The 17,715-nt window shown below is 42.0% G+C and overlaps 1 protein-coding gene across 1 annotated transcript; it reads left to right on the top strand.

Annotated features, from left to right (window-relative positions):
• The first annotated feature begins 469 nt into the window (after nt 1-469).
• Nucleotides 470-2,707, top strand: LOC147891166 (wall-associated receptor kinase-like 1). Its single transcript, XM_087389167.1, has 2 exons — nt 470-1,442; nt 1,551-2,707. The coding sequence occupies exons 1-2, from the start codon at nt 470-472 to the stop codon at nt 2,705-2,707; spliced, it is 2,130 nt and encodes a 709-aa protein (XP_087245293.1).
• Nucleotides 2,708-17,715: the final 15,008 nt, after the last annotated feature.

The following is a 17,715-nucleotide window of genomic DNA, read 5'->3' as shown; positions in this document are numbered from 1 at the left end:
AATGCCCCTCGTGAGAAGGGGGACCTTGGAAGTCATACGATTGCAATTCAATAACTCTGAAAACGGCTCGCAAGACTTTTGAAACCACTCAGTTCCGTGTAAGACTTTTGAACATGCTCATCCCTTCCGGCAATCGCGTCGTCCAAAACTTGAAAAATTTGGCAAAGCCTTTGCAACCCACTGATTTGGGAGGCGAACGCAGAGACAGGACAGACACAGTACTGTGATCAAGCCTTGAGAGAGATTTAGAATCAACTGCGAAATTGAGAAGAGCGCAAGAGAGTACGTAGAAGCTGAGCTTGAGACTAGCGAGAAGATGAAGGTAGAATTTCAACGTGAGACAGAAGTGCGAATTTGAGAAGAGCGCAAGGGAGTACGTAGAAGCTGAGCTTGAGAGCGAGATGAAGATAGAATTTCAACGTGAGACAGAAGCAATTAGCTGCTTCTGTGAGAGCGATTAGTTAAGATCATGCCGAGCTCCCTGATGCCAATTGCCATCCTTGTTGTGGTCTTATACTTAGTTTGCAGGAGCCAACTCAATAATACAGTAGGAGCTGTGGAGGAGCTGATCGACTGCAGTAGGACCTGTGGAGGCATCGCCATCCCTTACCCCTTCTGGATCTCCGACTCTCTCTGTGGCCTCCCTCCCTTCCCCATCCTCTGCACCAACAACTCCCCCTTCCTCCTCACCGATTCTGGCCAGTTTCAGATCCTCCATATCTCTCCCGGTAGCCTCCTCATCAATTCCACAGACCTCAAGGCCGAATCCTGCAACCTCACCCACCCCGGTCATCTCACCTTCACCCTCACTCGCCAACTCGCTAGTCCCTTCGCCTTATCCAGTAACAACATCTTCGTGGTTCTTGGTTGTGGTTCCAATGGCTCCTGTGAGGGCTCTGTCTATGATCCCCTTCTATCCACGGAGCATAATCTCTTGAGCTTCGATTGTTCCCCCAGTTGCGGCTCCACTCAGCTCGAATTCTGCATTGCACCCTGCTGCCTTGTTAGTATTCCAGTGGGAGTGACTCAATTACAATTCACGGGAGCCGGAGATAAGGAGCCAGGCGACGATCCTCGAGGACAGAGATGTGGATTCTCCACCATATTACTTCCCAGCAGTTTCAGAGATCATGTCTCAACAGCCTTTGGAAGTGGGGAATACAGTTTGGAGATCGAATGGGGTATCATGCTCGACGATAGCTCCCAGAATTGCTCGACTGTGAGTAAAGAAAAGGGATACGCATGCGCCGAACATGCAACATGCGAGGACGTCCGTTTTCGTCTCAATAGGACCGCTTATTTCTGCAATTGTTCTGAAGGTTACTCGGGAGATGGATACAAGAACGGAATTGGGTGTATCCCCATCCCTGCTTCAGCACCAGCACCAGCACCATCGCTCTACCCACCTTCCAAATCTCAGATGGGGCGCAATGTCGCGATAGGTAATCTCCATTTTCAGGTCTATACAGCTTTCTGTTATCTTTCATTTCCACCTACAGCCATTAGAGAGCCGAAAACTGATATTGCTGAGATTTTTCTACCTTCTGCAGCAACACTGGCCACATGCTTTTCTGTATCCATCCTTGCCTTCTTGCTTTTCTCCTGTTTGAAGTTACGAGAAGTAAGGCACAGGAAGCAACGATACTTCGAACTACATGGCGGTCGCAGGCTACAAGAGCTTCTGTCTTCCGTCACAGGGAACATAACTCCCAAACTGTACTCAGAAAGTGAACTAAAAAAGGCTACGTTGAATTTCTCAGAGGAGAGGAGATTGGGGAGTGGTGGTTTTGGTACAGTGTACAAGGGCAACGTGGACGACGGTTCAGTTGTAGCGATCAAGAAGTCCAATCGTGTGCAACAGCCTGGGGAACCCGATCGTTTTGTGAACGAGATCATCCTCCTATCCAGCGTCAACCACAGAAACATCGTTCGGCTGCTGGGTTGCTGCCTGGAAACGCAAATTCCCCTTCTCGTTTACGAATATATTCCCAACGGCACGTTGTCGGAGCACCTGCAAGGCAAATTCCACAGCTACTTGAGCTGGGGCATCCGCTTACAAATTGCCCTTGAGATCGCGGATGCACTCGCTTACCTCCATTCTGCAGCTTCTCCGCCCATCATCCACCGTGACGTCAAGTCCTCCAACATCCTCCTCGACGATAACTTGACCGCAAAAGTTGCCGATTTCGGTGTGTCCCGCCTTGTGGCACTTGATCAGAGCCATGTCTCCACGCTAGTGCAGGGCACATTCGGATATCTGGACCCCCAATACTTCGAGACGCTGCAGCTGACTGACAAGAGCGACGTCTACAGCTTCGGGGTAGTACTATTAGAATTAATAACCTCCTTGTCTCCAGTGTCTTCTAAGGGAGGCAATCTGGCTTCGGTCTCTCTCACCAAAATCGAAAAAGGCGACTTCTTCCAATTGATAGATTCGCATCTCAACATCTCCATTGGCTCAACGGAAATGAGCTCCATTGATTGTGTAGCAGAGCTTGCCACGAGGTGCTTATCAGATGAGGGGCATAGCAGGCCTTCCATGAGAGAGGTTACTGAACAGTTGCGTAATATCCAATTATGCTGCTCAAACAAAGAGCGTATAATTAAGAGTAAGGGTGCACCCGGAGGAGAAGAGCGATCTTTACTAGATAGCCCAAGTAATTTTAGTAGCACTCCACGATTTGACTCATTTGAAATTTCAGTTTGAATTAAACTTTTGCTTTTTTGTGACTTCTTTGTCCCTCATGATAATGATTCCCTCATTATAATGTCAAAATTGATTAGTGGTTCACTAGGGATTAGTTAACTACTCAAGGCAAGTTTCCAGTTTTTTCAATCATCATGACGCCACTTGTCGCAATCATATGCGTTGATTTCCTACAAATCTAAGGTCAAAAGCATATACAAAACGTTCCATCATCAAAGTGTGTACAAGATAAAAGGATGCAGACCAATGCGATATGAGACTCTATCTCTATAATCCACTAACACTACAAGAGGTATCATTGTCTCATTCGGGATATTATCATACTCTCATACGCAGCCTTGTCACAATCTCCACATTCATGGAGTAGTTGCATAAGTATAATGCCTCATGTCACGATCTATAGTGACCTTGTTATGCCCACACCGTTCTGGTGTGTGGACTCTTCAGTTTGCCATGGGCTTTGTACTGCATCACTAGAGAAGTGCAAAGTTGTCCTTCAAAGTTATATGAACAGTAAATAATATGGTGGGGAGGAAGAACAGTGTATAGAATACTAGAGAGACAAACACGATGACACAACTATAGATGACGACCCAATTATTTTGTTCATTTCCACAATATATTGGTAAGACACGTATATTATGCATACAAGATAGTAGGGAAAGGCACGTTACTCCACGCAACTCAAAATGTTGAAATCATCATGTTCATGCGAGAATCAATAGGTCTACTAGTGTAATCGTTCCTACTCTAATATTGTGATGGTCCCAACATTGTAGTGCTCGGGCTATCCGAGTATGCCAAAGCTTGTTACTAAGAGAGATCATATGTCAACTAATACTCCTGGGATGCCAACTCAATATATAATATGTTACTACCTTTGTCCAAAATCCAAGGTATGGGGGGCCAAGGTCCATAAATAATATGCATGGATTTCCTTAAAAATTTTCAAATATGCAAGGGGAAAAATGAAATTTTCATGTCCCCACTCCCACAAAATATAAGGCATATACCTTGAAAAATATGCAAGATTTTAAGACTCGTATATATTTTTCATCATATGTGAGGCCCAAGGGGGAGGGCTTTTGGATGGGGGGGGTAAAACAAAAAATACATTAGAATATGAAAACCTATCTCCTTTCAAATGAATGTAACTTTTTCATGTGTTACCTAAAGTTCAAGGTGTTTGAAGCTCTTTTAGTGTAGAACACAATTATGTTAATTTGAATAATTTCTATGGATGGCATATTGTTAAATTCATCTCATACTCAAGATTTTGATAGGTTTTCTTACTAAAGGGATTGGCGCCCCAAGCTAATACTATCATCGATCGTGTTCCATAGAGGGCACAGAGTCCATTATCTCATAATCTCCGTTCCCATATATAGCTACGGCATGGACTTTCATAGAGATAGAAATCATCTTAGGCAAGGAAAATATAGCTTTAACATCGTTCATGTAGTTACGTAATTCACACATTAGACACTAGTGTATTTCACCTTGCTATATCAAAGTACTTTTTGTGCTCACAGGAGTACCTCCTCCGTTCCAGAAAGCATTAGTTGGACGTAGTATGATCCCATATATAAATCAGATGATGCAAAACGATAGTAATCGTAGTTCAAAATGGCTTAGTGTCTCGTACGTAATGTAGATGCTACAAGACGAGAGTACTCAGTTGTTTCTCACACGTTATTGGCCTCCTCTCATACCTTTGACGTTCAAACTCACGTTGTGGGCCTTTCCACTAGGTATTTGTAGCTCAACATACACTACGAGAGTGCTCGGGCTAACCAATCTCTACTTAATTGAAAGGATTTGTCAGGAGATAAACAAGGGGAGCACAAGGCCTTATAGCTCATGGCACATGGAGGTTTAGAGACAACTTAGAAGTTTAAGTAGAAACATGGAGTCAAAAATGACCTGCGTGTCTTGGTAGTTCATGCTTCATGAGCAAGTAACTACGTTGCTACGAACCACGAATGCGGTTATACATGGTAGTTCCTGCGTGTCTTGGTAGTTCATGCTTCATGAGCAAGTAACTACGTTGCTACGAACCACGAATGCGCTTATACATGGTAGTTCCTGCGTGTCTTGGTAGTTCATGCTTCATGAGCAAGTAACTACATTGCTACGAACCACGAATGTGCTTATACATTCATTACTACTCTACGGGGGAGGATATTGGTGGTGCCATGAAAAGCTACGAGATGCAACATGAACTGCGAGGTATTCACATATGCTCCCGCGAGCATCTTTTGCTTTAGTGGATTTGCTAGTCATCATGCATGTTTCATGTACTCCTCACACCGTTGCGTCTCCTAGCTCCTGTGAACTGGTAGTCCAGGTCGAAGGGTGGGAGCAACAACCCAGAATCATACTGCTACTTCAAAGGAGGGGGCATCCCTACATAAGTAGTGTATCAAAGGAACTTGTACCTAGGACTCACCTAGGAGATCTCCATGACTATTTAAATCCACTGTCTCACAGGGAATCTACACCATAGTGTCATTTGTGTGAGTCTGTTGTCTCACGGTCTAGGCGTATCTCCCAATGCCATAGAACATTACGTACCCTAGGGTGTGGCAAAACGTATCTAACGCGTCTTCTCCTTCACACCAGCAGGTTCAGCCCCATGGTTTACACGGGTCAAGGAGAGCTGCGCAAATTTTCTCACAATCTGCACTGAGCTCTTTGCTCAAGGATTCCTTGCTACGTTGCGGTTGGTGGTCCAGGGTGTGATTAGTGCTCCCCAACTCCACTGCATCCATTCATTCATTTCAGTTACCCCCTTCCATATTACATACTCTAGGACTATCAACAGTACGTGTCCAAATTCGTCCTGCGTGCGTTAAGCCTGCATCATCTTCCTATCTCATGGCCCTGTGATGCTTTACTACCCAATATATAACCGCATACATCTTGGCGATTGAATTAGGTTACCCCATATAAAACTATATTTCCAAAATTCTAGTTTTCTTAGTTATTCGAATACGTCTCAGTGGTTTGCCACATTATTATCTTCACCTATCTAAATACCAAATGGGTCCTTTGGGGCTGCATTTGGGCAATTCCAATACTCTCGTGGCTAAAGCTTCTTCAATCTATTGATAGGGATCTCTCCATGGAATATCACTAATCTCTGCCAATATTCTTTACGCATAATCTCATATTGCCCAAGTATTAATGGGGCTTATTTCTTATACATTCATAATAGTATAAATATCCCAACATAAGGTTACTCTCTAATCTTTATATGATCACATCTCTTCTCCTTATTATTTAAGATATATATACAATCCCTAATTTAAGATGTATATACAATCCATGACCCCCTTCTCCATCTCATCTTCAATAACAAAAGGTAATATAGAGGTGGGTTAGGGTCCATGATATGTACTCCAAATACTAGAAACTCTATAGATGTCCCATATTCATCGAAGGGTACCTTCTAGAATATAAGTGTCTATGGTTATTCTTTCAAAGATATTGAGGGTTTATTCTCTTGACTAACATCCAAGAAAAGGGTGGATTATTCTATGAGCTCAGGTGCCCCATACCCTCCGCAGAAGGATATCTCGATCCAACTTCTTAATTTCTCCTCCTTCCCAAGTAGATCTCGGGAAAGTAGAAGATATGGGAATACATCTCCCTTCTCTCATTCTTATTTATAACTATCATGGGGATCCTTTCTATTTAATGGTATAAGATCCCTAATATATCCAATTATAAGATCCATTCCACTTATAAAATATATCCCCCGTATATATATCCAAGGTATTGTCAACTCCCCTTTTTCCATTAGAAGGTCAATAAAATAATATACAAGAGAATTACAATTTCCCTCCAAGGAGGGTAACTAAAATGCTCACTTTAACATATGAGGTAAAGGGTCCTTTCACTTCTATGAACATAAATCTAATTATTAGTCCACTCATATATGTCCCTACTATGTAATCCTATATCCAGGGTATTGTCAACTCCCCTTTTTCCATTAGAAGGTCAATAAAATAATATACAAGAGAATTACAATTTCCCTCCAAGAAGGGTAACTAAAATGCTCACTTTAACATATGAGGTAAAGGGTTCTTTCACTTCTATGAACATAAATCTAATTATTAGTCCACTCATATATGTCCTTACTATGTAATCCTTTCACAACACCTTTCCATATCTTACATGGATTGTTATATGTCCATAAAGTGGCTTATGGTCAAACGGCTAATCCAGGTTTGAGTAAAGGGACGTGTGCGTGCGTGCATGCATGCGTGTGTGCGCGTGCATACCCGTAGGTCTGACACAACGCAATTGAGGGCAGTAGTCCGAACATTGTGGACACTGTGGTGTTTTTTATTTCCACAAAGTGGAGGGGGTAGATCTAAAGTGGCTCTATCTCACCCTCACTCCCTAGTCTTAAAAAATCCCATGGAGAATCCACATTAATCAAGAGGATATCATCCATATATATGAGGGGATGCTTAAACTTAGACTATTAGTTCCATTCTTTCACGCCATAATCTCGATATGAAGTCAAACCAATATAAATGTAAGTTGCACCATAGGGGGGAACAAGAAAATCCCATTTGGATTCCTGAAACCTTTTTGAACACCTGGTCCCCAACCTCGAGTGCATGTTTTTTAAAAGCCACACATTAGTTCCAATGCACTCCTTTTTAGATAAACAGGTCAAAGTTTTACTTCTCCTATTGCTCCAAGAGGTCTTCTTCTTATCACAATTGATGTTTAAGTATTTCTTGCTTTTAGATTGAAAGGCTATGTTAATGACTTTCGACAAAATGTTCCTCGAGCCATAATGTCCATCTAGGGGGATGTTTTCATAGCATTTGCCAATGTTTGCTGTAAAAACTGAATAGATCCTCTCAAGTAAATTCTATTTCACCTCATATATGGAATTAACTAGCCAAAAGGGACTCACATTGATGCTAGTATCATTCCATATCTGATCCTATAGATCTTTTGATGCTCCCATGATGGGATCTAAGCAGGCCTGTAACGCCAAAGTAATCAAGGAAACGATCTCATAAAATGCACAAAGATGGTAATTTGTGATCCATCGAAATGTATTCTTACGGGCTTTATAAGGGGCCATAAGATAAGTCAATGAGTGAGATCCCACAATGAAGTTCAAGTTAAAGTGTGTAATATCCTTGACCAATCGGTCAAGGATGTCAAGATCATAAACTCTTTCAAAATCCTTGCTTTAAAAAATTTATTGTGCTAAGTCAGATACAAATTTTTTGCAAATGTATGTAGGAGTAGAAGCTGACCTATCCATTTGTGTGATCAAGAGGGGTGTTGTTAGTCTTGTAATCTCTCTTATGATAGTCGAGGTTTTCGTAGTGGATTCCCCTTCTCTTATTTGTATCTCTTGGTCATTGACAATTGTAGCAAATAATTCCTGCAAAAGGCAATAAAATCTCCCTCATAGTGATTCCAATGTTATTTTTGCCAAGGGTTCTAAGGAGACCAAATGGCGCCAGATCATGAGCAAGGAATCCCGTGCCCCATTAACACAGAAAATCTTCCTAGGGATGTGTCCTAAGCCTTTTTTCACTTCTTGCTTCAATTCCTTGTCAATAAACCTTTTAAAATCATCCATGCCCAAAGGTCCACGAAGTTGGTCAATCACTATATGAATCGATTTTACACAAGTGGCCATTCAATTGATACGCATACAGAAAAACTCCTTTTCTCATTAGAGAGGAGCAGAAGACTACACACCACTTATGAGCTCACTCAAAATTTGAATTGATTTACAAACCTCAAGACCACCTGAAAAAGTATTAGCAAAACCTTAGGCTGAGGGGATTGAGAGATCAACACCACACCACATAGCAAGCTAGCAACAGACAACACCACACCACATAGCAAGCTAGCAACAGACAGACAGTATGGCAGTTGCAGCAAAGCAGAGTAGAGGCAGAGGCATGACAAAGATATTACCACCACGAGCCAAGTCATGAATAGCAACATTGTCCTCATCTACAGGTCATTTGCAATTATTCAAGCTTGCAGCGATTGAAATCGGGGCAGGTCGACTACATCCATCTATTTAATTTTTGGTAGGTTGGATTTTTTTCAACTTAGGAGCCACGGAGCAAGGCTTGACAAACTTCCCTGGTTGTTGCAATTTGGGTAGAGTGACAAAGACTCTAGCTTTAGGAAAGTTAAGCTCACGGACAACATTGATTCAGGTCGAGAATTTGGGCAAATTGTTGACGACTACATGGGATTCTCGGGGGGGTCACTATGTATAAACCCTCTATATCACGTGCGTTCAAGGCCTATATTTAAAGTCCCTTATCTGTAAAAAATTTCATTAATAAAATGTACCCCTTTTCTATACAAATCTGTAAATTTTTTCCAAAACTATTTTAAATAGTCCCTTATGTATATTTATTTCTGTAAATTTTAGAAATAAAAAAAATCCTTCTGTTGAACTCACGTGATAGGGTTACATATGATGAGTGACCCCCCCGAGATGGGATTGCCATTTGTGTATGGAATTGCAGTGAATTGCCAGGCAATCGAGCAGATCAGGTTCAATAGGATTGCCAGGCATAACGCCATGGAATTGTGAGGCATAGCTCATTGAATGAATAGGTAGATGGAATTGAGGGAATGAAATTCTAGCATAGCTCGGTGAAATTGCAATGAACAATTTGGGAAGAAAAAAAAATGAAGCAGAAGAGGACATGGATTGCGTCAAATGCTCATGAGGAAAGGGTGAGCCCTTGGTCTGAATACATGAACGCCTAGACTCAATAATGAACTTCATTAGGCAGATGGACAACCTTGGGCGGAGGCTAGTTCTTTTGCCTATCAGAGTGAACCCTGCCCTTGTGTGCATGCTCGTGTGCATGCATGCATGGGTTTGTGCACACGTGTGCATGACAAACAAGAGGCAAGCTTGCAAGGAAGATGGCTATGGTGATGAAAGCTTGCCAGCAGGAGGTGACTTGGCTATGACACAACACAACCATTCTGAGAAAATTTTGGAAGTTGCATTTTGAGTGCCCTTGTGTGTGCGTGCGTGTGTGTGGCTATGCGTGCGCATGTGCATAACAAAACAAGAGCCACAGGGTGCCAAGCTCATTGCCCTCCAACAAAATTTGTGAAAGTAGGTTTTCTTACTCACATCTCTCTCAAGGGAGATTGGGCAAGAGGAACTAGAAGGGAGAGGAGAGGGAGACAAGCGGGGAGCCGGCAAGCATAGGGAAGCAAGTCCTAATCTCAAAACTCTGCTTTTCCAATGTAAAATTCACTTTAGGAAGCCTGCTTTAGACGAGTGTGTGCACACGTATGTGCATGTGCATGTATGTTTACATGTGTGTGCCGTGTGTTTGCTGCAATATACATCCATCTCATGTTGCTTGTTGCCATTCAGGCTATTTACATCCTAAGGGGCATCCATCATTGGGCAACAGATTGAATCAATGGAAGGTGGGTTTTCCAATAATCGGCAAGCAATGGGCGAGCATCTTGTTACACACACACCACCCATGACCAAACCTTCGACTTCTATGTGGACTCCATGTCTTGCCTTGGAAAGCCCTTCCATGGTCAGCTAAGCTTGGCTACCCTTCAAATCTTCCAATCACATGTGTGTTCATGATCCCGTAAATTTTGTTGCACATCTATTGGGTGGTGTGTAAACGGGATGCTCCATGGGTGGGCACTAAATTTTTAAAACCCAGAATGGTCAGTTAGTGTGTAATGGTGGGGCGCGCCCATTCCAGACTACCGAGGGCTCTTTTTGGGTGCCCATATGTTGGGCTATACTTGGGCACCCTTTGATAGTGTGTAAATATCATTCTTACATCTCTCTCACAAGTCTCTTTGCATGAGCATGTGCACGTGCATGTGCGTGTTCGCACATGTGGATTTGTGGGTGTATGTCTATGTGTTTTTTTTGTTTTAATGTCTCTCTGTGTTACATCTTTTGATCCAGATAAAGTGTGAATCTTGATAAGTGTATCTTCTAGAGCACCTGATTGATTGTTGACAATTGAGTTGGAAGGCCATATGCCCTCCACCAAACCTAACATCTTATAAATCTTATAAACTCTAGAGACCCTCCTCCTCTTGGCTCCTTTAGTCATTACTCTCCACCTTCTTTGTTACAAGCACTCCCATCTCTTCCACCTCCAATGGCCCCCTCCTCCCTAATCGTTAGCATGCCATCTCGACCTCGCAATTGTTACCAACCCGTTCTCATCCACCCCATCTCCGCCTACTCCATTCTGCACCTCCACTATCAATCATGCCACCACCCCCTTGTATTGTGGATTTTTCCCACCTTTGACTTCAACGTACGATGCGACACAGTCAAAAAGCACATGATCTCCTTTCTTCAAGTGTGTAGAGATCAATGGCTTTAGGATTCAAACATACTTGAATTGTCAAAGTGCTAGTTAGGATATGACTGTTGTTGAAATAGGAGGAAGGATGGAGGGAGTGAGGGTAATGGGGGTGAAGAAGGTATTGGTTGTTAAGAAACCTAAAGTGCATGAAGAAAACCAAAGTGGAGAAATCAGCTAGGAAGCGAGACAAGAAATAAGAGCATTGACCATACAAAGATTATCCAAAGGGGTCTCATCCCAATTGAATCTCAGCCCATATGCGTGGTACAAAGCCACTAGGCTACTCTCCCTTTATAGATGTAGGTGAGATCTATCTCACTCAAGATAAGGATGAGAATAAGCCTTTGTGAGCACACCTAATTCATGCATCTAGATTACATGCCTCCTAAGTAGGGAATGGTTCCTATGAGAGGGATATTTTAACATGCCCCCTCAATGCAAGATTGCATTGGATGTACACTTTAGACTATGCCTTATAGAGATAGGAATTTTCCTAAAGATGCTTTTACCATAGGGTTACAATAAATCAAAGACTCAAAGGAGCCCTTTTCATAGCTCTAGAGAAGCGGCTTGAGCATAGTTTCTTGCTTCTTTAGATGGTACCTCCGGTACACTCATGGGAAAGATGGCCAAAGATTTGCCACACTTCTTTCTTGATGGATCCTCCTTGAAGTACTAGAATTCAATGTGCCCCTTATTCTTGCAAAAGGTACACTTTAGATGTGATTTCTCAGTCATGGAAAGAGCATGCAAAATGGTTGTTGAGGAGGTGGATGTTGATAAAGATGACTTGTCCCAAACTTTCTTCTCTTCCTCCAAAAGAGAGGAAATACATCCCTCAAAGGTAGGTTCTTGAGAGTGGTTATAAAGCTATCGATAATATGTAGGTAGCATAGACTTGAGGAGGAGTCCACCTTTGAATTAATGGATGCCAACTAAGCCATGATGCTTTTAAATTTGTTATATTGGCCCAAAGAGCTTCTCCCTCTTGCATATTCAAATCATAAATTAGATCTTAAGAGCACATTAGGAATTTCTACCCTTCACATCGTAAAGCTTGTCGAGTTTCTCCGAAATATCCTGTGGCTTTTGTGAGCTCGAGGTCTTTTATGAGGTGTAAGGCAACGATTGACTACGCCTTCTCATCGTCCTCTTTGTCATTCTCATTCCCATCTCAGATCTCTCTTGATCCCTTCATAAGAGACCACACTCCCGTGGACATAAGTAGATATCAAATTTATACCCACTAACTATGGAACCCGATTCCATCAAACTTATTGACCACAATAGTCTCTTTCGCCATGGGAAGGTCTTACAGGGTTTTATAGGACACCCCACAGTGTCTAATCCCTTAAAATGCAATCACAATGCTGAAAACGTGGGCTAAATGAAACAATTGCACTATCCTTCTCTTGTGATGAATAAAAGGCAAAATAAGGTAGTCAACTCAATGGTGGAACTGCATAAAAAACTTAGGCAAAACATGCTGATCAACAAAAACCTTAGCAAGAAGAAAAAACCTCGTAAGTTGATGCTGTAGCAAAACGAAACAACCTTTGAGGGACATCCACCTTTGTAATAAGATTATCAACACAAATATGAGAAGTCCTCCACAGCAAAAAGTGTGCAGGAGTGGATTTAAAAGCCAAGGGGAGAGTTGATCTCAACCAATGATGGATGTTTAAGAGAAGCTTCTTGGCAAACAATTTCATAGAAGCATAACTTCCTTGCACCCTTCAATAGCTCTCTCAGCTACTAAAATAAGCAGTAGTAGCAGTAGAAGAATTGCAAATAAGTGTATGTGTATGGAATGACAAAGGAACAGAGGGTCCTATGATAAATTATGAGGTGAAGCACCACATAGCGAAACGTGGGCTTCTAGGAAAAGAACTATACACAGCTCAATCTGACAAGGAAGCCAATGGTGTAGACATCCTAGCTTTCACTGGTAAATAAAGGAAAAGAACAATGCGGAATTTGTTGATATTGCAGAAGAAGAATAGGCTCCTAAAACAAAGGATCATTCTTGCAATGATGAAACATCTTCACGCAAATAGCCATGACACAATAGTAGACATCTCATTTGGGAGCAAGCTTTAACAAGAACCTTGAATGCTATTACATAGGGAGACAAACCACAACGAAACTCCATCTCCAGCAAATTGTAAAAAAGGTTTGCTAATAGCCACCTCTTCGTGGAAAAACTTGATGGCACATTGATCCCAAAAATAGTAATAACAAAGAACAACTGTCTACTATTCTGAGTAGGTTCTACCAATCATACAAGCAAATAGCGACAACTAAAGATAGATGGAAATCGCACAAAGGGCATGGCAATACAATGTCGTTCTTGGCAATGAAGGCTTTAGAGAGACCAAAGGAGGGGAGAAGAACCCTTAGCTTTGATACCATGTTAAGAAATCTAAATTGCACAACGGAAGCCAAATTGGAGAAGATGGCTAGGAAGCAAGAGAAGGAATAAGAGAATTGACCACATAAAGATTATCCAAATGGATATTAACCCAGTTGAATTGAGACCATATGAGTGGTACAAAGCCACAAGGATACTCTCCCTTTATAGATGTAGGTGAGAGCTATCTCCCTCAAGATAAGGATGAGGATAAGCTGCTGTTTTAGTCTCCTTGAATCACTAGTCTTGCTTAGTTCTAAGAGGCTAAGCTGTAAACATCTCCCTCTTGCTCCCCATTTCATTGACCAAAAGGAGAGGCATAAAGTATGTATAGAAGTGGCTCCATCAAAGGATTCAATTGGGCACCCATCAAATCATCACCCCCTATAACTTACTTGGGCATTGCTATAACCAAAAAAACTAGTAAGTCCCTATGAGATCATGGAATTGTGATAAGCAGGCCAAAAAGTTAGCCTATTAACATCTTCCCTTTACTCTTGATTTTTAGCTCGTTCATACAAATTTTTATAATATATAATATTTCTAGTTAAATAGGGTGTTTTAAAAGTATTCTAATTTGAATGTATTCTTTTATGTTTGCAAAAAGTAAAAGAAACTATGTGAGACTAGTGCATGCAAGATATTTATGTGTCAAGTTACAATACAAATACAACTATTTATGTTCAAGTAATACGTCAATATCTTATTTATTTGTGATGCTAATCAATGCTAATATTCTTAATGTTTTCAAACCGGATGCCCAGGGAAGGGCCCTTTTCCTTGGATTGTAATTCTTTAGGGAAGGAAGCGCGTCGCCTTCTCCACACTATGTGTGGTTATAATAATTATATTTTATATTATTATAGAAATATTTTTAATAGCTTGTTCATACAAATTGCTTCTTTTCAATCTAAATTTTTATGCATGTTCTCGATGGGAGGGAGGAAAGAAAGCGCAAAATTGAAGGATGACAACACCTTTGATTGCAACAACAAGGATGAATTATGAGCTCTTGTAAGCATCACCTTATTCATGGATTTGTTGGGTTGCAATTACCAAAAGCAACAAATATTTGGACATCACCAAGTCAATAATGAAGCACCACCCCTGACGTTTGTAGGGAGGATCAGGTCCTAAAGGACCTTGTGTCATGCCTCATGTGCATGCTCCATGACAAAAATGGGACTGTGAAGTATAAAGAGTGAACAATGAATGAATGAATGAATGCCAAGGACTATGAAATATACAGAGCGATCGATGAAGGAATGAGTGAATGCTAAGCTGGATGACCAAGTGATGATAAGCAGATTTAATTTGTGACTTATTATTTCTCAGGGCATTATGCTACGCAAAAGGCCATTTAAAAAGCAATCTCGCAATGTTATATTTTGTTGTGATTATGCTATTGTCTATTTTTTTGGTGTTTGTGATTTCTTGCTTCGTATTTTAGAACTAATAATAGGTTTGCTACTGCCAATAATATGCCTTCTACCCAAGTATTTTTTCAAAATTTTCACATTTGCACCTATTCTAGTTGAAAGGCTACCTACCCAACCTGGTTATTAAGTTTATGGATAGCTCCTTGATTCATCAAAGGAAGATCCTAACTTTGGAACCATATATAGAGACCCCACCACATATGCATCATAAGTTTATCATCTCCTTGCAATCCACTCTGTTGACGCTTGTGTTCACTCACCCCGCTAACCTAGAACGCTTGAGTTAGTTCCCAACATGGTGATGTACCTCGTGAAGATGCATGCTCTTGCAATCCTATGGTAGGGTTGTTTGGGTGAAAAAAAGTGCCAACAATTAACACTCAGAGGTCTGGGTTAGCTAATGCAAAAGAACAATGTGATGATGGGAGAATACCAATTTATTATCCACACTTAATACTTAGTGAAATACACAAGAAGTGGAAAACCAAATAGAGAGAATATTGCTCATTCATTCAGTCAGAATCATCGTGCATAACCAAGCCAGCTCGGCTTGCAATGAACACTCCCTAACCTATCAAGTCAGGTTGGAGGAAGAAAACTCGACACACTGCTCTCTTGTCCTTTTCTTGCTTGTTAAAACTTCTACCTAAGAATCGCCTTCCATTTTAGCACGTGCTCGGTGCGCTCTTTGCTACTTGCCTATAGGTCGATAGCCCAAAATCATCGGTACCCACTGTTGCAAAATGGTGCTCAACTATCACTTCTGCTATCCGAGCTCGATGCTCGGTGATCCTTCCTAATTGGCCTGACCCAATGTCAACATCTTGCCTCAACTATCCTTGCCCATTTCCTCACGGACTGGTAGGGACTAGGCGTTGCTCGAAGGCAGATGGCTGCAGATTGAATCCTCAAGGTTAGTGATGCCTTTGTTGATGGGATGGTCAGTAAATGGGTGGTTGAGAAGGTCCCCGACTTGATCTGTAGGGGTGGTTGAGGAGGTGAATGCACTGGTTCAAAATGGCATCCCCTTGGTGGCCAAGGATAGATGTTGGAGATGTCCACCGGGGGTCACTCGGGTTTAGCCAACCAATCTAGGCAAGCTTCAGCAACGAGTCCACAGATGGGAAGTCGATACCCAGAGTTTCAAAATTGGTGCAGCACCTCTGCACCTAGCTGACACACTCCTGACACTTAATTCCCGATTCCTTACAGAGGTCGTGGATGTTATACCGCATGCACCATGCTTCCATTACACGGCTATTGATGATTAGGTGCTTGAGCTCCCATAAAAGTTTACCATAGCAGACGGGTAACTCGACCATGGTAGGCTTAGGCAGCTGCCGAACTCGTGCGAGAATCAACCTACACTTGATTTTGAAGATATTGTGCTACTGCTTAGCATGCTCTTCCACAAAATGAATGAAGTCTCGAATAGCCTTGTTGTAGACCGAGATAATTGGCTGGACGGGATCAAAAATGTCAGTGTGCATGGAGGGTGTAGTAAACACCTCATCTACAACAATCAGAAGACCTTTCGACAAAATGGGCTTGGCATCTACAATCTTCTCAGTATGTACCTCCTTATCTGCTACCTTTTCCAAAACTCAGATTTGTGCTAATATATCAAAACTGCAGTCCATTTGTACCCCTACTCGATATGTGTCTTCTGACTAGAATGCAACATCAGCAGTGTTTGGGCCGTGACCCCTTCGGGCCCCTTTGATTGTGAAGTTCCACCCTTGATTGCAGAATGTTGGCCCGAGGTTCTCGCCTACTTACTCAAAATTGACTATTGTTGGCCACCCATTTGTCCACCATCTATACCATGATCGGGTGGCTATCTGTGAGGCAGGTTGTTGGGATGTTCTTCGGGCACCTGGAGGAGATAGATGAGTTGCTGAAGTTGCTGGTACTTCTTTAATTGCACTTGGAGCAATGCATTCTCCTATCGTAGTGTTTGTACCTATGTGGCTTTTTACCTCCATTGTGCATTCTCATGTTCTAGTGCTTTGTCTCGACTGTGGTCCACCTGATGCTACTTGCTCGCTGTCGTTGTAGCTTTTGCACGACTAATTACATGTTCACATTTTTGGCAGCAATGAACACCACAGTGCCTTGAGCCTTGTTCATTAGGTCCTTTTGGTGCTCGAGCTCACACTACAAGTTGTCATGATCTATCTTTAATTATGTATGTGCATACTACAGCTGATCATGGGCATGAACCAAGTCATCATCATGAACCATTCATTGGCTTTCTAACTACTTTGTTAGGGACCTACATTTTGTAGCCACAGCAGGTCACCCTCTGCCCTGCATAGATTGTCTATCTATTCCTTGAAAATAATGTCACCTCCTCCCGATATCTAGCCTATAGACACAAGTTATGCTCTAGAACTTGTGGGGGAATCTAATGACTGGTTAAATAGTTTAGAGATTGCGCCACATAGACCATGTTCTCTCTCAACACCTATCATTGAATTTCTGTAACATTGCGATCCTGATGCCCATCTTTAGTTAGTAGTGGGTCGAGAGGAAAGGGCTCTATGGGTCCAAGGCTTTGTAGGGGAGCTGGAAGTGGAGGCAAGGTGACAAGACCGAGTGCTGAGTCAACTCCTTGTTGCTCGGCTTTGTGCATGGGCTCAACTGCTTTTGGTGGTTCTTGATCCATTGTGTCCTCACCATCATTTCCCTTTGCCTTGGGGTATCCTATTGGTTGTTCTCTTCCTATTATTCTTGCTCCTTGGGGGTGCCCTTCCCACTCTTCCACCCTCATTA

Source organism: Dipteris shenzhenensis, chromosome 18 (assembly GCF_047967505.1).
Source record: "Dipteris shenzhenensis isolate YYH24624 ecotype China chromosome 18, Dip_SZ_1.0, whole genome shotgun sequence".
NCBI lineage: Eukaryota > Viridiplantae > Streptophyta > Polypodiopsida > Gleicheniales > Dipteridaceae > Dipteris > Dipteris shenzhenensis.
This window is presented reverse-complemented; position numbering and strand designations above follow the sequence as displayed.